We start from the raw sequence: 21,516 nt of genomic DNA on the forward strand, positions 1-21,516 counted from the left end.
CTTCTCGTTCATCAAATGGATGTTAAGACTGCTTTCCTAAATGGAGAGTTGGACGAGGAAATTTATATGGAACAACCAGATGGGTTTATACTAGATGGTCAGGAAAGAAAAGTGTGCAAGTTGTTGAAGTCTTTGTATGGACTCAAGCAAGCACCCAAACAGTGGCATGAGAAGTTTGAAAGAACTTTAACAACTGTAGGCTTTGTTGTAAACGAAGCTGACAAATGTGTGTACTATCGCCATGGTGGGGGCGAGGGAGTTATCCTTTGCTTGTATGTTGATGACATACTGATTTTTGGAACAAATCTGAATGTTATTAAGGAGGTCAAGGACTTTCTATCTCGCTGTTTTGAGATGAAAGATTTAGGAGTGGCCGATGTCATTCTAAATATCAAGTTGTTGAGAGATGATGATGGTGGGATCACATTGCTTCAATCTCACTATGTGGAAAAGATCTTGATTCGCTTTGGCTACAGTGACTGCAAGCCCTCTCCAACACCACATGATGCTAGTGTGTTGCTTCGAAAGAATCGAAGAATTGCTAGAGTCCAATTGAAGTATTCTCAGATTATTGACTTGCTCATGTACTTAGCCAGTGCTACAAGATCTGACATCTCTTTTGCTGTTAGCAAACTGAGTCGGTTTGTTTCAAAACCAGCAAATGTGCATTGGAAAGCTCTAGAGAGAGTTTTGCGTTATTTGAAAGGCACTGCGAATTATGGAATTCACTGCACTGGGCACCCAAAGGTGCTTGAAGGGTATAGTGACTCAAACTGGATCTCAGATGCTGATGAGATAAAAGTCACGAGCGGTTATGTATTCACTCATGGAGGTGGCGCTGTTTCTTGGAAGTCTTGCAACCAGACCATCTTAACGAGGTCAACAATGGAAGCAGAACTCACAGCACTAGATACAGCTACGGTCGAGGCAGATTGGCTTCGTCGGCTTTGAATGACTTGCCGGTTGTTGAGAAACCTGTACCGGGTATCCTTATGAACTGCGACAATCAAACTGTGATCACGAAAGTGAGCAGCTCAAAGGATAACATGAAGTTATCAAGACACGTTCAGAGAAAATTAAAGTCTGTCAGGAAAATGAAAAACTCTGGAGTTATTGCATTGGATTATATCCAAATGTCTAAAATCTAGCAGATCCTTTTACTAAGGGTCTATCACGTAATGTGATAGATAATGCATCGAGGGAGATGGGTATGAGACCCATAATATGAGTTGTTCACAGTGGTAACCTATTCTTTGTGATCGGAGATCCCGTGAATTAGATGTGGAAGACAAGCTGTTGGTCAACTGAGAAGAGAGTATCCTTACTATTAACAATACCACTCCATGAAGATGCAATATTCTTCTAATCTGCATGGCAGGTTGATGTATATCTTAATGTGTTCTAAGTGGCTCTTTTAAGCAGAGATGTTGTCCTACTGAACATCTTTTGAAGAACATAGTTATATGAGTTTGATTGTTAAACGTCGCAATCTATGAGAGTAGGGTTCTCTCTAGTAAACTCATGAAAGGTCTCGGAGTATGACGCATAAGCTCCACCCGCGGGAAGACCCACGGTAGCCACGTATCGGTCAAGGCTTTATGTGAAGCTAGATTCGCAGAAAACTTGCAGTTCAAGGCCTAGTCAACTGTTCAAGTTGCTTACTAGTTTAGCATAGATTTCTAGGTGGAAGTTCAACTTAACAGTCTCCACTTCAGTACCGGTATATAAAACAGTGTTTTGGAACCAAAGGCAAATTTTGTGTGCCTCTAGAATCTGGTGGGGGATTGCTGGAATTTTGTCTATTTTGCCAATAGCAGTTTCAGAAATTCCTAATAAATCCTAGAGGCCCACGCAGCCCATTCGTACAAGGCAAGAGGTGGAACAAAGTTTAGTCCCACATTGCTAGTTTAGAGGGAGTTAGACCTCTTTATAAGTGATAAGGACTCGACTAGATGCAAGTCGTTCGTCGGTCCGATATTTCACGATACTGCCAGCAGCATAAGAAATTCCGGTCAAGCAAAAATGCGAGACCGTCAGATCAAAAACTGACGTCGAGCAGACTGAATCAACTCCACGCGTAGCAACGACAAAATCCAAGCTGGATCAGCAAAAACAAACACAATATTTGGTGTCCCCGACATAGGACGTTTTCTGACTTTTTATTCAACTCAGGTGAAAACTAATCTGCCCTCATTACATGGCCGAAGCCTTTATTTATAAGCGTGCGCGCAGGCACAGAACCAAAACCGACTATGACTCTTTAACTCAAGCAAGGAAATCTACTAGTACGTCCTTTATCTCCTAGGATAACAAACTAATTAAGGATTCCACTTATTAAATATACGGCCAGGCTGATCACTAGGATCACAGAACCAAACCAGGACTCTTTTTCTTACCAAAACAAGACCGAATCAGCTACGCTAGTTGAATTGGAATAGCACCGACCAGTGTCCAACTTGGAGTACGAAAATTAGGATTGACTTCTTCAGCTCGTGGTTCTGGCGATGGTACTTGCATTGTAATTTGACCGACTGTCAAAATATTTGAATTAGTAACTTCATTTCTTTTTGCACTGCTGATCACATCATCCCCTCCTCCTTGAAACAAAACCGTCCTCGGTTTTGTGCCAAATTTTATGACCTTCTTCAATGAAAAATTTGTATCTATCTTAATTTCTCCCGTAAACATAGATCGCACCACACATCTTTTTCCCTCATCCCAAAAAGTGTAAGTGTTGGACCGGCCCTCGTGTGTGGCACGATGGTCATATTGCCATGGTCTTCCTAACAACAAGTGACATGCATTTATTGGCAAGACATCACAAATTACTGTATCTTTATAGTCACCAACTGAAAATTTCACACGTACCTTGTGAGTAATTTTCAGTCTACCAGACTGGTATAACCACTCAATACGGTGTGGTTGCGGGTGTTTCCATGTAGGTAGCGCTAAAACATCCACCAGTTGTTTGCTGATAGCATTAGTGTAGCTTTCTTCGTCTATGATCAACTTACAATTAGTGTTGTTGATTTTGCACTGAGTTTGAAAAATATTCCAACGCTGCCTCTTATCTTCAATGCGATCCTCTTGCACTCGCTGCACCATCAATGATGGGTATGATTCAGCAGCTTCAAAACTCGCAATCACCTTTTCAACATCTTCAGATTTTTCACTAGAAGTGTCAGAAATAACCTCTTCATCGCTAGCGGATGCATAGCCATCTTTCGTTAGCAACACTCTTTTCTCATTAGGGCATTCATGCTTTATATGTCCTCTTCCTCCATACTTGAAACACTCAATGTCACTAGTATGTGTGGTAGACTGCGCATTAGAATCAACCCTCGACAGTCCTGATTTTGAAGCATCCTTTTCCACGGAACCATGAGAACGATTTGATGTTGTCGTCCTGGAGCTAGGAACGACATCCTCACTCTTATGCTGCGAGCGTCGCCATGTGTTCAAAGTGTTACTGGGAACTGTGCTGACTTGGCGCCACTTAATCTGTTGTTCCGCACGCACAGTTTGGTGCACAAGATCTTGTATGTTGTAGTAGACCACCATCTCAACACGATCCTGCACCTCGATATTTAGCCCGTTAAAGAAACGTGCCATGGTCACCTTCGGATCCTCCGTTGTCCCTTTACGTATCATAAGCAATTCCATCTCCTTGTAATATTCATCAACACTCATATTACCTTGAGAGAGCCGCTGCAACTTGTTGTACATATCTCTTTTATAATGCTCAGGAACAAAATGTCGCCTCATGAACCCTTTCATCCCTCGCCAAGTCGTGGGCGATGTCTTGAACGACAAATTTGATTCCACCATATTAGCGCGTAACCGGCAAAATTCGTTGCCGGCATATTGATGATGTCCGTCAAACCATCAAACCGAAGGATCAGGACATCTATCATTTTACCGAGCGCATCATGACATTGCTTGATGTAGTTGCATGTGTGGTCAAAACCATCTCGAATATTTTGCGGAATATCATCCACATACACTGGACGTACTATTTCCTCAGAATCAGCAGGAACCTCATCACCCTTGTTGACCGAGATTGACATCTTGATCAACACAGTACCGTGAACAACCTTAGCTCTGAATACCACTTGATAAAGACTCGACTAGATGCAAGTCGTTCGTCGGTCCGATCTTTCACGATACTGGCAGCAGCACAAGAAATTCCAGCCAAGCAAAAATGCGAGACCGTCAGATCAAAAACTGACGTCGAGCAGACTGAATCAACTCCACGTGTAGCAACGACAAAATCCAAGCTGGATCAACAAAAACAAACACAATATTTGGTATCCCTCGACATGGGACGTTTTCTGACTTTTTATTCAACTCATGTGAAAACTAATCTGCCCTCGTTACATGGTCGAAGCCTTTATTTATAAGCATGCGCGCAGGCATCGAACCAAAACCGACTATGACTCTTTAACTCAAGCAAGGAAATCTACTAATACTTTATCTCCTAGTTGAAAGAAACAAACTAATTAAGGATTCCACTAATTAAATATACGGCCACGCTGATCACTAGGATCACAAAACCAAATCGGGACTCTTTTTCTTACCAAAACAAGACCGAATGAACTACCCTAGTTGAATTGGAATAGCACCGACCAGCGTCCAACTCGGAGTACGAAAATTAGGATTGACTTCCTCAACTTGTGGTTCCGGCGATGGTACTCGCATTGTAATTTGACCGACTGTCAAAATATTTGAATTAGTTACTTCATCTCTTTTTACATTGCTGGTCAATTCAATAAGGGAGGCTCTTTCTCCACATGTATGAGGATGAGAATAAGAGGGACATCCACGCGCGCTCCTCCTCCGCCGCCCGCCTCGCCACGACACGCCACGCCTCATCACGACGCGCCGCGGGTTGCGGGAATGAGCCGATGTCTAAATTTTTGTCACGCACAACGGGTATACGAAAGGTCACGCGGGAGCTGAAACGTTTTCTGTAGTGGACACTGAATTCGAACGGCGCGCCTCTTCGGCCGCTGCCTGTTCGCTTCGTCTCCCTCCGTTGCTTCACCTCCCGTCGCAGCCTGTTCGCGTCCCTCTCCTGTGCCTATAAATGGGAGTGCATCGCAGGTCGGGACAGTAGGCCTCCAGAACCGCATCTTTTGAGTCTTGTACGGGAGAAGGGTGATCAGGTTTTTGGGAAGCGCTCCGCGCGACTACTGGCTTCATCATGGACTCCGACGTCGACAACCTCATCAACAACATGGCTAGAGAGGATGTCGACCCCAAGTCCAGTGCTGCTGCTGCTGTCCCGTACGTGTTCTTGCTCTTTCTATTAGATGTCCTACCACAGTTCTTTGCTCTAGTTTCTGCCCTACATATGTTAGGTTCTACTTCATATTTTCAACTTCATCTAGTGTCTGTTGTAGATGTGTTTAGTTCAAGTTCATATATGCAGATGCTATTTACCTTCTCTTTGTTAGATTGCATGACTTGCTTTATCTCTGCTATATTAGTCATGCTTTATCTAGTATTTCTGTTAGCAAAGTTATTTGGTAAATTTCTCATATTTCCAACAGTCATGCTACCACCCCATTGTAAGATTGAAGCGTTCCTACTCTCCGGGAGGAGAGCCGCGCGGGTATTTATTGATCTAGGCGTAATATGCCGTGAGGTACAAGAAGCAGTCGATCGCTAGGATACAACTGTCGTACAGGAGACCAGGAAGAATACGAAGAGAAAGAGGAAGTAGAGATAGATACATATGAGATTACAATAGCAGGTTTAAACTATTTCTAACACCCTCCCTTAATCTCAACTATCATACATTAAGATTTCTCTTGAATTCTTCAAATGGTCTGCTTGGAAGAGCTTTAGTGAACCCATCTGCTACCTGATCTTTGGAAGGAATAAACTGTATGTCCAACTTCTTCTCTGCAACTCTTTCTCGCACAAAGTGAAAGTCCATTTCAATATGTTTGGTTCTGCCATGAAAGACTGGGTTTGCAGAGAGATAGGTTGCTCCCAAATTATCACACCATAAACATGACACATGATGTTGCTTGATTCCCAGTTCACTAAGCAATGACTCCAACCAAATGATCTCAGCAGTAGCATTTGCCAATGACTTATATTCAGCCTCAGTACTCGACCTTGACACTGTAGCTTGTTCTCTAGCACTCCAAGAAATAAGATTAGAGGCAAAGAATACTGCAAATCCTCCAGTTGACTTTCTGTCATCACTACATCCTGCCCAGTCAGCATCATAGAAAGCACTAACAAGGGTGGAACTAGAACGTCTGAACTGAAGGCCCAAGCTCACAGTGTGTTTTATATATCGTATAATTCTTTTAACAGCTGTCCAATGTATAGTGGTAGGTGCATGAAGATACTGACAAACCTTGTGGACATCAAAGGATATATTTGGTATTGTCAACGTTAAGTACTGCAAGGCTCCCACGTCACTTCTATACTTTGTGCTTTCTTCTTCCTTAAGTGACTCTCCATCAAAGGCTGAAAGTTTTTCTAAAGAAGACAATGGTGTGGGAGAAGGCTTACAGTCCTTCATCCCCATACGTACCAATAGTTCAGTAGCATATTTCTCTTGATTAAGTACTATGCCATCTTGAATCCTTTTTACTTCAATGCCTAGGAAGAAGTGTAGATCACCAAGATCTTTCAAAACAAATTCTGAACTCAAATCATGCAAGAGAGCATTAGTAGAACTTTGTGAAGAGCTTGCAACTATAATATCATCAACATATATCAGCACAAAAATAATTGTGTTTGCCTTGTTATAAATAAAGAGCGATGTGTCAGCTTTAGATGCAGTAAAACCAAGGCGCCTTAATTGAGAGCTTAACCTTGAGTACGATGCTCTTGGTGCTTGTTTCAAACCATAAAGTGCCTTATCAAGTTTACACACATAATGAGGTGCCTTCTTTCCTGCATACCTAGGTGGTTGTCTCATGTAAACCTCCTCTTCCAGAACACCGTGTAAAAACGCATTCTGAACATCTAGTGGTCTCAAGCTCCATCCCCTAGACACAACAATAGATAGTACAAGCCTAATGGTTGCAGCTTTAACAACAGGACTGGAAGTATATTCCTAATCTAAACCATAACGTTGTTTGAAGCCTTTTGCAATTAACCGTGCTTTGTACCTGTCAATTGAGCCATCTGACTTCTTTTTGATTCTGTAGACCCACTTACAGTCAATAATATTTTTACCTCTTGGCTCCGGTACAAGATGTCATGTCTTGTTTCTCATCAGTGCCATGTATTCTTCATCCAATGCATTTTTCCACTTTAAATCTTTCAGTGCATCCTCTAATTTTGTTGGTTCTCCTGCAACACACAACATGCCATATCGTATAGTGCCATCAGTTCTAATCTTTGGGTTTTTTATACCTTTTTGTAGTCGAGTCATAACACGTGAAACTGGTTGCTGTACAAGAGGTGGTGTAGATGAATCAGCCGCAAAGGATCCTGAAGAGAATCTAGAGCTGCTTTGCGCAACAGATCGTGTGGTCTGCTGTGTGGCGGAAGGAGAGGCTGCACCCGCTCCAATATCCGTAGAAGATCCCGTGAAGGGCCCCCGCAAATGGGCATGCAGCTCAGATCCTGCACCAGACGCGCCTGGCGACGCACTTTCTGGCGGCTCGGTCACGGTCACAGGCCCGCATGTGGGACACGGGGTGGCATGCGGTGACGTGGCGGCCGATGGATGGCATGGAACGCCTCTGCCAGGCACGCGATCGTGGGAAGATCTGATGCGCACGCGATCCAAGAAATCCTGGAGCACAGGAGTTCCAGGTGACGCCAGATCTTCCTTGTCTTCTGCGCCGGCTGCGTCTTCATCCGCCACATGAAATATAGCACCATTTTCTTCAAAAATTTGATCATTTTCCACACCGTTTGTTGCACTGTTTGCTGCATGACCCTGCACATGATAAGTACTAGTAGGATCATCAGTTGGGTTAGTACAATCATCGCCCCCTTGATCAAGGTTTTGGAGACTGGACGGAAGGACGAGAATTTCTTTCCTAAGAAGTGCTCCGGCGTTGGGATGAAGAGACTCAAAAGGATATATGGATTCATCCAACACAACATCTTGAGAAATATACACCCTGCCAGTGGAAACATCTAAGCATTTAACACCTTTATGAATGGAACTATATCCAAGGAATACACACTTCTTGGAACGAAACGCAAGTTTTCGTGTATTGTATGGACGAAGGTTGGGCCAGCAAGCACAACCAAACACACGGAGAGATTTATAATCAGGAGTAGTACCAAAAAGACGTGTGATGGGAGTTTCGAATTTGATGACTTTGCTAGGAAGCAAATTTATGAGATATGTGGCAGTCAAAAAAGCTTCATCCCAAAACTTCAATGCCATGGATGCATTTGCTAGCAGGGCTAACCCTACCTCAACAACATGACGATGTTTTCTCTCGGCAGAACCATTCTGTTGATGTGCATGGGGACACGAAACATGATGAGAGATACCAAGTTGCTGAAAAAAGAGATTAAGCTTCTTATATTCACCTCCCCAGTCGGTTTGCATGGCAATGATCTTAGTGTTTAGTTTTCATTCAACAAGATTCTGAAAATTCTTGAAAACTTGAAACACTTCAGATCGTTTCTTAAGAAGATAGATCCCAGTAAATTTGCTATAATTATCAATGAAGCTTACATAATAGGAATGTCTACCAACAGAGGTAGGAGCTGGCCCCCAAACATCTGAAAATACAAGTTGTAAGGATGCAGTGGAACTGCTGACAGAAATAGGGTATGGCAACTAATGACTTTTAGCTTGTTGACATGGATCACAAACTGACTCAACGCTAGACTCATGAGAGTGGGGAATTTTATTCTTACTAAGAACGAGCTTAACAATAACTGATGAAGGATGACCTAATCTACTGTGCCACTTTGATGAAGAAGGCTTGACAGCAACTAAAGCATGTTTATTTGATGATGATGACGACGATATGATTGGGTAGAGACCTCCCACGCACTTGCCTCTAAGAAGAACCCTCCTCGTGTCCAAGTCCTTAACCAAAAAGAAGTAAGGATAGAATTCAATGAGAACACGATTATCAAGGGTAAATCTATGAACAGAAAGAAGATTTTTTGATGTTTCGGGCACATATAGAATTCTGTTTAGATTGAAAGTTTTTAAGGGGGTTTTGACAATTGAACTACCAACATGAGTAATGTCCATACCAGAACCACTTGCAGTGTGCACTTGGTCATGTCCACGGTACTTGTTACTGATGGTCAGCTTATCGAGCTCCCACGTGATGTGGTTGGTAGCACCAGTATCCGCATACCAATTTGTGTCGATGTCGTAGGAGTCGGTGACAACGTTTGCCTCCTTCTCCTCGTACTCCTCGTCCTTCTCATAACGATCCCAGCATGCACGAGCGCCTCCTCGATGATGCTTGAGACAGATCTGGCACTCGGAATAATCCCGGTGCCGTTGACGTTGCTGATTCTGTTGTTCGGGACGGCCACCTCGAGCGCCCCTGTTGCTACTACTTGGAGCAGAGGGAGAGCGCCTCCCTCGACCGCGCCCCCTGGTCCCACGTGCGCGCGCCCTGGACCTGTACTGGTCGCGGCCTCTGTATGCCAGGTTCGCTGAAGTGTTGAAGCCTCCTTCTTCTCCAACGCCCAGCATCTCCATGCGCTGGTCGAAGGCGGCGATCTGAGCAAAGAGCTCGTCAGCGTTGATGGAGGTCTTGACAACACCAATGGCCGCCACCACCGGATCATAGTCGCGATTCAATCTGGCGAGCACGTAGTCCACCATCTCGGGATCGGAGACCGGGCATCCTGCCGCCGCGAGTTCATCCCCGAGACTCTTCATCTTGGAGATGTACGCCGTGCTAGACATGCTGCCCTTCTTTGTCGTGGTGATGGCGATCCTCAAGTTGGTGATGCGGGGATTGGGACTGCGATGCAAACAGGGTGGTGATGCCGGTCCACAAATCATAGGTATTTTCCTTACCAATGAACTGCGCGAGGACTTCTTTGGAGAGGGAGTTCATCAGGTAGTTGAGTACCTGTTGGTCCTTTGATAGCCATGGCACATAAAGTGGATTGGGTACCACTTCCATGGTCTTGTCCGACTTCCGCTGCTCCACCGTGGTCGGGGGCGCCGCGTCGGTTCCATCCAGAAGCCCCGTGACCTGCGCTCCTCGCTGGCCGGGCATGACCTGGGCCTTCCACAAGAGGTAGTTCCCCTTGCAAAGCTTTTCGGCTGGTGGAGGTCCGAGGTTGAGGACGACCGGTGCCGAGCTGGAAGACATGGCGATGGGGATTGGCTTCTGGTAGCTAGACGGGAAGAGAATAGGCTCTGTATACCATGTAAGATTGAAGCGTTCCTACTCTCCGGGAGGAGAGCCGCGTGGGTATTTATTGATCTGGGCATACTATGCCGTGAGGTACAAGAAGCAGTCGATCGCTAGGATACAACTGTCATACAGGAGACTAGGAAGAATACGAAGAGAAAGAGGAAGTAGAGATAGATACAGATGAGATTACAATAGCAGGTTTAAACTATTTCTAACACCCATCAGTGCTAGCTACCCTTGACCACAAATAGTGCTTGAATTCGTAAGTCAGGAGAAACCAAGAAGTCCATCTTCTATTTTCGTGATGATAGTCTGCTCTCATTCTAGACGCCGGTCTGGGACGAGTACACGCAGGCGGACGTGATGAAATTTAACTGGTTACTGAATACGAACGCAATGAGGAAAGGGTGAAGCTGGCAATAGCCATAGTTGATCCCACGGAGAATCGTGCCATTAGTTCCACTGCCCGGTCAGCCTCATAGGCCGGGGGGAATGGCAGGTGGCGCTTGTCTCCGGTCACAAGAAGGAGTATCGCATGGCCGCACATGCTGTCGTGGAGGCGAGTACTTCACGAGCTCGGGCGCCCACCAAACCGTGCTACACTCGTCTACTCCAACAACGTCTCCACCGTGCATCTGTGTGTATGTAGGACATGCCGTTGTGATGTGACTGTTGTCAGACACACGCTGTACTTGTATTTATACCGTGCTCTGCATATGTATTTCTGAAGCTGAAATGCCGGCACCTTAGTCTTAGACATGAACCCAAACGCTGAACGTCCGGCTAAAAGCCGGAGTTCATATATAAACAAAAGGGCTGTGGTACAGCGCGACGGCCCGAGCAAGTTGCGTTGCTTCGGTCACGATTTCCACGTTCTAGACAATTTGCCAAAGAAAAGCATGTATACTCATCTGAAGCTAGAATTCAAATTTGCAGGATATTTCCATGCCATCACACTAGCAGAGTTCAACTTTGTGCATTACACAACATTGCGATGGTACCCCGAAAAAGGAAAGAACAAACTGTGACAATTTTTAGCGGGGAGTCATAGAGCTCACAAAGCCATAGGAATCTCTAAAGAAAAACCTAACATATTGGTTCAGCACGAATGTGCTACAGAGCATTATTAAAGCCACAAATGGACAACCAGAGGCCAATCAAACCCGAACAGGCTCTTGTCATCAACAATATTTCACAGGATGATCTACATATTTTACCAACCACCGTTGCAGTTGGTCAACATCATGCGATTAATTCCTCACGTTCTGCAAGCGAGTGACACATTTCTCAAGGAGTAGTACTTCATTTACAGCTACATTTGCCGCCCGACCGAAACCTGCACAACAGCAATCTCATCAGCGGAACCGACTTTGGCTACTCACAATCACAAGGGGCAAATATATAGAGAAAACGATATCTGTTCAAACTGCACTAGCAAAACAGTTTCCACCAGTTAAGCTTGTTCTCTCGTCTCTTTGCACATCTCAACAGAGAGAGAACAAGTAGTAGACTGTACTAGCAAGATTTCTAGTAATACCGAAATACTTTTGGCTCAAGGTGATGATTAGTGACAATGAGAGCATGAGTTCATATCTGAAGATTGAACTGAAACCTTCCAGTCATTGTGTTCTCTAAAATGCAAAGACTCCAGCTCATGACTGAAGACTGATGCAACTATACGACAAAAGGATATCAAAGAAATGATATAAAGTTGTTGATATGATAAACTGCATTGTGGTAGCATGTCAGCATAATGAACTATAAACTGTGCAGATCGAGGAGTGTTTCCCAGCTCCAAGAGAAAAAGCGAACAAGGTTAAAGTAGGCGATAATGCACATTATTCAAGGTTCCAGCTGTATTGTGCATAGCACTGGATTTTTTTTACCACTAAAGAGAATATTGATCCAGTGCTTGCAAACGAAACAATATATAATAGTAACAGAGGATGTCGTATCACCTCTTCAACCAACAAAGCGTATGAGAAGATGTAACAGCACAATCATCTCAACTGTTGTTCAGCAGTTCAACTTGATCATTTGCACCACCAATGGTAATTACTACGAGAAGAATATAAGTCAATAACTATTGAAAAACATGGACAAGAAAATAACTGATAAGAGGTGGTGAAACATAAATGAAACACTTATTATATATCTCACCTTGCAGAAAATACTAGCTTTTGCTACAAGTAGTCAAAGAACAATTAGGAAATGACATGTACTGCAAGAAATCAAGAATTAAATATTCATCAAGACATCTAATCTACCTCAAATTAAACAAAGGATAACGGTATTTAGTGATTTACTTAACCAAGAAGCATTTTAGAATTTGTTTTGGTGTGGGCCCATTCATAATTTATATCTATGTTTTGTATGCACATGAAAGCGAAAGAATACCAGAATGAACACATATTTTCTGCAGTTCAGAACAAAGAATGCAGACCAGAGAAATAAGAAAGTAAGTAACCACCCTAAATTCCAACATAGCTTGAAGCTCGAGCAATTGACAAGGCAATATCCAGAGTCCAGACATTACAGTCCAGTTGCTTAAACTAAAAGAGAAAAGAGTTCAGCATTGACTCGCTAATTGGTTATTGTTCTATTATGCAACACGAACAAAATGTAGACTATTGGTCACTTTGGTTCCTTAATTTATCAACTCTCGTGATTCAGTGAGATTATATTATCCAATATACCACAACAGAACAAGATGGAAGAACAATTATAAACCGGTGCCAGGATACAACTATATTGTTCCTCAAGTGTATGCTTACTGGTAAGCAAATTACTTTTTAATGGTGCCACTTGACTAAATGTACAAGCCCAAACTCTAGCAATAAACACAATGATCATTGTTTAGATTTAGATGTGTAGCCCAACTTTGTAAAGATGCGATAAACGTCTTGCCTCGGTACAAGGGGACGTGGTTCATGTTTATAGGCAGGGGCGCAGATCCCTGTAGCGCATACAGGAGATAGAATACATCTTGGTGAAGAAGAAAGAGAGAGATAGAGTTAGCCGCAGTTAAGCTAGTTATCTAGGCCAACAAACTACCAGAATATCTCCAAGAGATCTACCACGTTACAACGTTGCACTATATGCGCTGAACCTGAACCTTATATGTTTAACACCCTCCCATAATCACAACTTTGTTAAGTTGAGATTACGTTTGAATTCTTCAAAACTCCCTGTAGGCAATGCCTTGGTGAAGCCATCTGCAACTTGATCTCTAGAATGCACAAACCGGATCTCAAGCTTCCTGCTAGCAACCCTTTCTCGAACGAAGTGGAAGTCAATCTCAATATGTTTTGTTCTTGCATGAAACACAGGATTTGCAGACAAATAGGTGGCACCAAGATTGTCACACCAAAGACATGGAGCTTGAGTATATTTTATTCCAAGTTCTCTGAGCATGGATTGAACCCAGATAATTTCTGTTGTTGCATTAGCCAAAACCTTGTATTATGCTTCTGTACTTGATCTTGAGACTGTAGCCTATTTCTTTGCACACCAAGATATTAGGTTAGGTCCAAAGAATACTGCAAAACCACCAGTAGAGCGCCTATCATCAATATCTCCTGCCCAGTCAGAATCAGAGAATGCACTGACAAGAGTTGAAGTAGACTTAGAGAAAGTAAGACCAACATTAACAGTGTCTTTGACATATCTTACTATCCGTTTTGCAGCAGTCCAATGAACTGTAGTGGGAGCATGAAGAAACTGACAAACTTTGTTCACGGCAAAAGAAATATCTGGTCTTGTAAGTGTCAAGTACTGGAGTGCACCAACTAAGCTTTTGTACTTGGTGCTATCTTCCTGATTCAGGAGTTTTCCCTCAGTAAGCGAAATCTTTTTAGAACTTGACATTGGTGTTGGTGATGACTTGCATCCCTGTAGCCCAGCTCTTCTTACAAGATCAGTAGCATATTTTTCCTGAGATAGGTGAAGTTCACTTCCTTGTTTCCTTACCTCAATACCTAGGAAAAAATGCAAGTCTCCTAGATCCTTCAGTGCAAATTCAGCACTAAGATCTTTCAACAGTCCTGTCACTTCTTCATCTGATGAGCTTGTAACAATAATATCGTCAACATAGATGAGCACAAAGATAGATGTGTTGCACTTATTGTAAATGAACGGTGATGTGTCAGACTTGGAAGGAACAAAACCAAGTGCTTGTAATTTTTTACTGAGACGGGAGTACCATGCCCTAGGAGCTTGTTTAAGGCCATACAAAGCTTTATCCAACTTGCAAACATGGAAAGGTGTGTTTTTGTTCTCAAACCCAGGAGATTGCTTCATATACACTTCCTCTTCCAGAACACCATGAAGGAACGCGTTCTGAACATCTAGCTGTATGAGACTCCATCCCCTGGAAACAGCAATAGACAAAACAAGACGAAGGGTGGCAGCTTTTACAACGGGACTAAAGGTGTCCTCATAGTCTATGCCATACGGTTCCTTAAATCGTTTGGCAACAAGTCTAGCCTTATACCGATCAATAGTTCCATCAGACTTCCTTTTTATTCTGAATACCCACTTGCAATCAATGAGATTTTTACCTTGCCGTGGAGGAACTAGGTGCCATGTCTTATTTTTCTGGAGTGCTCTGTACTCTTCTTCCATAGCTTGCTTCCACTTTGTGTCACCTAATGCCTCATCAAGTGTTTGTGGTTCACCTGTAGAGCAGGCTAAGCCAAACTTAAGTACCTTTTTATAATTGACAGGTTGCAATACCCCTTTTTGTAGAAGTGTGTGTGGCATGGATGGTGAAGCAGCAGCAGTTTGCTGCACAGAAGATCCAGGGTCTGCAGCAGAAAAATCCAGAGTAGCATCCCCCGGTTATCCCGAGGCAGATACTCTGTGGTCCGACGAGGAGGCAGGATTTTCTGCGGCTTCAGCGTGTGATGACGGGGCGCCATCTGCCACAGAAGATCCGCCCGCAGCAAGAGATTCGCCCCTCACTAGGAGCGTCACCGGGATCCATGCGAGATCCAGCGCCTGTCGGGTGGATCGGATGGTCCACCGCACGGGACCCCGAGCCGGTCGGCTGACGTGGGCACCGCGCGTAGCACGTGGGCGGATCGGGGAAGCGGCTCGTCAGCTGCCGCTTGGGGCCCGGAGATTGGCACGGGCCATCAGCGCCCGCTGATTGGTCGGAGGCGTGGCGCGCTGCCGAGTCAGGGCGGGTGACCCGAGCGCTGTCGGGCGTGTCGTTGTCAGGCGTAGGTGCAGAGGACGTCAATCCCAAAGGAGATCGCCTGTAGGACTGGTGCGGCCCGGATCCCGAGGAAGATATGTTCCCCAAGGGCCTGCACATGAAATATGGCTCGTTTGGAGCTGTTTCTTCACCATTTTCTTCACCATGACCACCATTGGCTTCACTATTTTGTCCTGCATCATCACATAGCTTAAGCAAACTGTTATGAGGATTAGTTGGCATGTGATCATTACAGTTATCTTCCCTAGAGGCACCTACTAGATGTGATGGCAAAAGGAGAATTTCTTGGCGAAGAAGAGCACCGGCGTTTGGATGTAGATCAGCAAAGGGAAATTTTGTCTCGTCAAACACGACATCTCTAGAGATATAGACTCGTCCAGTGGAGACATCAATGCACTTAAATCCTTTATATTGAGGGCTATATCCCAAGAAGACACACTGTTTCGAGCGAAACATAAGTTTACGATTGTTGCAGGGTCTAAGGTTTGGCCAACACGCACACCCAAAGACACGAAGTGATGTATAATCGGGTTTGATGTGAAGGAGCCTTTCTACCAGAGTTTCATGATTAATGACACGACTAGGAAGCATGTTGATGATGTGAACAGCGGCAAGAAAAGCCTCGTCCCAAAATTTGAGGGGCATGGATGCGCCGGCCAAGAGAGCTAGACCAACCTAAACAATGTGCCTATGTTTTCTTTCGGCAGATCCATTCTGCTGATGAGCATGAGGACGAGAAACTTGGTGAGAGATGCCAAGAGTTTGGAAAAACGAGTTTAATTTTTCGTATTCCCCTCCCCATCGGATAGAACAGCAATGATTTTTCTATTAAACTTTCGTTCAACGTGAGCTTGGAAGTTTTGAAACACTTGAAAAACCTTGGATCTTTTTTTAAGTAAATAGATCCAAGAATACTTGCTTTAGTCATCAATGAAGCTAACATAGTAAGTATGCCTACCAACAGAACTTGGAGCAGGACCCCAAACATCAGAAAAGATAAGTTGCAACGGTTTGGTAGAAATACTCGTGGAAACTGGATAAGGTAATTGATGGCTTTTAGCCTTTTGACAAGAATAACAAATTGTTTCAACATCACGCTCTCCAACATATGGGAGCTTATTCTTCCTAAGCAATCGTTCAACTAAAGAAAATGATGCATGCCCTAGTCTATCATGCCACCTTGTCGAGGAGATTTTGGTGACACCATAAGCTTGCTTATTTATTCTTCTAAACTCCGGAATCAATGGGTAAAGCCTGCGAACACATCTACCTCGGTAGAGCACCTTCCTCGTTGCCTGATCCTTGATCAAAAAGAAAAAGGGGTGAAACTCGAGAAAGACATGATTGTCAATGGCAATGCGATGAGCGAAGAGTAGATTTTTAGATGCACTAGGGACATGAAGAATTTTTCTTAGATGAATCTTTCGGTGAGGGGTTTGGAAAACTAAATGACCAACATGTTTAATCCTCATACCTGATCCACTTGCTGTATGTATCTGGTCTTGGCCGCGGTACTTCTCCCGGATAGTCACCTTTTCAAGTTCACCAGTGATGTGATTTGTAGCGCCACTATCAACATACCAGTTTGTATCAACCCCGTATGAGGCTTCTGCAGCACCAGCGACCTTCTCATCTTGCGAGGATTCTCCTTCATCCTCCTCAAACCGGTACCAGCAATCCCTTGCTGAGTGACCGGTCTAGCCGCATATTTGACACTTGACAGCGTCGGGGCGGCTCCTGGAGTTGTTGTGACGACCCTTGTTGTTGGTGTAGGAGGGCCACCCATGAGAGGCGTTGTTGTTGGAGTTGCCGCTGCCGCCGCCTCTGTTCTTTCCCTTGTTGCACGGAGGGCCACGGTAGCCGCGTGAGCCACCATGACCACCACGAACGGCAGCGTTAGCGGAGCTCTTGAACCCGGCATTGTTGCCAGCACCATGAAACATAGCAATGCACTGGTGGAAGTTGCTTACTTGAGCGAACAGATCATCGATCGTGACCGGTTCTTTGCGGGCATCGAGTGACGACACCAGCGGCTGGTACTCCATATCCAGCCCTGCCAGGATGTAGGAGATGACTTCATCGTCATCCAGCGGCTTGCCAGCGGCCGCCAGTTCGTCGGCGAGGGAGCGGATATGGGCGAAGTAGGCGCCCACCGTTTGTGTGCCCTTCTGCACGTTGGGGAGGGCGATCCTGATGTTGTTGATGCGAGATCGGGGCTGGGACGAGAACATGCTCGCCACAGCAGTCCAGAGCTCATGGGCCTTGCGGATCGAAGTCACCTGGATAAGAACTTCTCGAGAGAGATTGATCAACAGATGGCCAAGTACCTACTGATCTTCCATTACCCAGACTTGGTGTAGAGGGTTCGGGACGGCTTCCTCCTTGCCATCTTTATCCTTGGTGACGAGGAACTTCTCCGGTTCCTTGATGGATCCGTCGACGTAGCCAAACAGGCCAGCGTCGATGAGCTGGGGCGTGATCTGAGCACGCCAGAGGACATAGTTCGTCCTGGTGAGCTTATCTGTTACCTGACCATGGATGGTGGATACAGGAGCGACGGCGGAAGACGACATGGTTGGAGCTAGGGTTTAATGGATGCTAGATGTTATGGAAGAAGGAGGCTCTGGTTACCATGTAAAGATGCGATAAACGTCTTGCCTCGGTACGAGGTGACGTGGTTCGTGTTTATAGGCAGGGGCGCAGATCCCTGTAGCGCATACAGGAGATAGAATACATCTTGGAGAAGAAGAAAGAGAGAGATAGAGTTAGCCGCGGTTAAGCTAGTTATCTAGGCCAACAAACTACTAGAATATCTCCAAGAGATCTGCCACGTTACAACGTTGCACTATATGCGCTGAACCTGAACCTTATATGTTTAACAAACTTAACATCAAATAATTGATTATGAATTATGCTATAAGCAAATTGCAGGATGTGAGTCTGGAACTCTGGATGAAGAGCAAATATGTGAAACACATGCAAGTAACAATGCCAGGACTTCCTCCTATACATCTTCTAGTTGTGAAAGGGTTATTTTTCGCTCTCGCGTAGTTGCGTGAATGACTAGTTAGTAACTTGGTGCAAATCCAACTAGAACGAGCCGCAGCAGGAGGAGAATCCAGAGTATTAATTGCTCATCATTTAGTTAGCAGTTCTTTCAAAAGAAGCTCCATGAAAACTTGTCATTTGTAAATGAACTACGGCTGACTCATATATTGTAAAGCATGTTCAAGGCGCATATAGTTGAAAGATTAAAGTGAACTCTGCAACACTGTAAATATTGGCGGTACCTGGAGCGTAGAAACTTGTGTAAGGAAAAACATATTGTCTGCCGATCCGTTACTTAGACACCTCCTCGATCTTCATGGACTTGAGATGGATCATATAGATCCTAGGATACACGTCGATGAAGATCACATCCGCATCTACCGCACAACCAACTGCATGCGCTCCAATAGCTCCAACCATACACGCTGACACTGCTTCAGGCGCAAGAATTTTTTCGAGTTCAATGACCCTTAGATGTGTCCATGTCACCACCCCGTCAATGCTCGCCACCTCTGACCACAGATTAAAATTGAAATTGAATCGTTCCACTCCAGCTAAACCGAGGCATCCATCCTTTGTCGGCATGATGATAGTCTGATCGTAGGTATATGGAACCTCCTCAACTAAATCCAAGCTATGCTTATCCAAAACGAACTCAATGATGCTATTGTTATCCAACAGGAAGTAGATTGTGTTTCCAATCAGAGCTGTCGTCTTTGGCAGAACTAATGCATCTGGTATAACAATCAAAGTGATCTCACCCCAGGCACCGGTCTCGGACGAGAAGACGCATGCGGAGGTGATGAAATCTCTGTCGTCACTGAACACGAACGCCACGAGAAACAGGCACAAATGGCAGTCGCGGTGGTCGGTGTGGCCAGCCGCACACAGAACCGCGCCATTGTACCCAGAACAGTCATGCGCGGGGAGCGGCAGGTACTGCTTGTCGCCGGTCACGAGGTCCCAAACAAGCAGCGTCCCAGTGCGGCAGCTCTCAACGAGGGCGCGGCCGTGGCGGCAGTCGAGGGCCCACCAGTCATCTGGGGACATTGTGGCGGTGGAGAGCGCGAAGTTGCCGAAGGTGGGGACGAGGGCCCTTTCTGGTTGAAGAAGCCGAGCACGGGAGGCGTGCCGCCATGCAAATTGCGGAAGCGGTGGAGGAAGCGGGCGTCGTGGACGAGGCCGCGCCAGTGCTTGCAGACGAAAGAGGCGCGGAAGAGGTGGATCGGCTCCGGCGGGAGGCGCAGGAATATCTCCCGAAGGAGATCGTCCTGGGGGAAGCGGCGCGGCGGCGGCCGCCGGCGAGCTTGTCCGTGCCTCCATGGGGTTCGGGGGAAAGTGGGTGTGTGTCGGCTTTGGGCTTTGAGAGAACGAACAAAATAACTGGGCCCTGGTTTAAGTTAGGGCGAGTACTATGTGACTTCCAACTCCGGCTCGCCGGGGCGGAAGGAATCTGTGGCCAGGGGCAGCGGAAGAAGTGCGCGTGGGCGCTGAGGTTGGAGATAGGGACCTACGCGGGATAGGAGCTAGCCGGCGGCAGGATCTGGAGGAGGAAGGCGAGGAGCGTGGCCACCACCGTGCCTGGATGCGGTTGAGAGAGAAAGAGAGAAGGGGATCTGGAGGAAGAAGGTAGAGGAAGAAACAAGATACGGTGGGGGCAGGGAGGTGCGCAAGATGTATGATGCGCCTCGATCACGTGGCTCGCGCGTGACCGGGTGAAGATCAGCCGGTCGGCCAGGCACAAGCGTTTCCCTTAATAAGTTAGACCCCCTTCCACCCTTCGTCAAAAAGAAAACCTAAAAAACACTTCCAAAGCACCATCACATTGAGAACACATTGACTAATCTCAAAGCATCCTCCCATTGGTCAATGATTTAATATGAAATTGACTCTAAAGTTGGTGGCAGATGTGAGTGGTGTCATCCTTTCCTCAGCAACCTTCATTAATCCTCTCTCAACATAGGTAGGAAGATAAACAAAATATGAATTATGTAACACAATATGTATAATAAAAAACTGTTTTTAAATACAAATCTACTAATATGACATATAGCTTGCAAAATGTCAAAAACCTTGAGGGTAACAACTGGTTAATCATACTGTCCTAGGACCTCAGGCTCAAACACATTGCATAAATACTACACACTATACAAACCCATATACCTTCGAGACACTCATGGCTAAGTGCAAGAAAAAACTCAACTCATATATCATAATTAAGGTCAGCATAAGAAAACGCCAATTACATATACAACATTCAATGTGGACCGTCTGATATTTCAGGCTCCTCTTTAACCTTACAATTGTTGGAGAGAATGTTTTGATCTTCCACTTCACAGAAATAGCCTCACCGCTTGCATTTTTACTCCAACGCTAGTGCACATTCTTACTGTAATTGGAATGCATTAAGAAACTACCATGTCACCAGAGTGGAGGAAAGGTTCTCAAGGAAAATAGTAACTTCAAGTAAATACTACAATAACTTATAAATACTAAATGTAAAAGTTTACAGATGTAATCGTTTCAATCATTTATGGACACTACATATTCGTATAAAAATCTCCCTAAAAGCAAACAGAATACTTTCTAAAATCTTAGCCATTAAAACTTGAGTTCTACATATATAGGTTGCAATGGTGCTTTGTGTAATGAAAACAAAATGGAAGAATTAACATGTGACTAGACCAAGCAAAGAGGAAAGGTTCTCGGGACAAACTTTAACTTCAAAATAAATATTAAAAACTTCATAAAAAATTGCAAATGTATTTTGTTGAATCATTTATATGGGTATTCATAGATTTGTTTCTCCAAAAAAACTAAATACTTCCCTAAATTTTCAAACATTAAAACTTGACTTCTACATAGGTCGTGATGGTGCTCTTCTTAATAAAAAAAATGCAAGAATTACCATGTCAC

The 21,516-nt window shown here is 44.7% G+C and overlaps 1 protein-coding gene and 1 pseudogene across 1 annotated transcript; both read right to left on the bottom strand.

Moving 5' to 3' along the window:
- Window positions 1-11,344: 11,344 nt before the first annotated feature.
- Window positions 11,345-20,217, bottom strand: LOC123082730 (uncharacterized). Its single transcript, XM_044504995.1, has 3 exons — window positions 18,843-20,217; window positions 12,293-12,392; window positions 11,345-11,670 (listed from the first exon to the last, which is right to left on the bottom strand). Exon 1 carries the CDS (start codon window positions 19,921-19,923, stop codon window positions 18,892-18,894), a length of 1,032 nt encoding a protein of 343 aa, XP_044360930.1. The 5' UTR covers window positions 19,924-20,217; the 3' UTR covers window positions 11,345-11,670; window positions 12,293-12,392; window positions 18,843-18,891.
- Window positions 17,507-17,645, bottom strand: LOC123088944 (uncharacterized; annotated as a pseudogene).
- Window positions 20,218-21,516: the final 1,299 nt, after the last annotated feature.

Source organism: Triticum aestivum, chromosome 4A (assembly GCF_018294505.1).
Source record: "Triticum aestivum cultivar Chinese Spring chromosome 4A, IWGSC CS RefSeq v2.1, whole genome shotgun sequence".
Lineage (NCBI taxonomy): Eukaryota > Viridiplantae > Streptophyta > Magnoliopsida > Poales > Poaceae > Triticum > Triticum aestivum.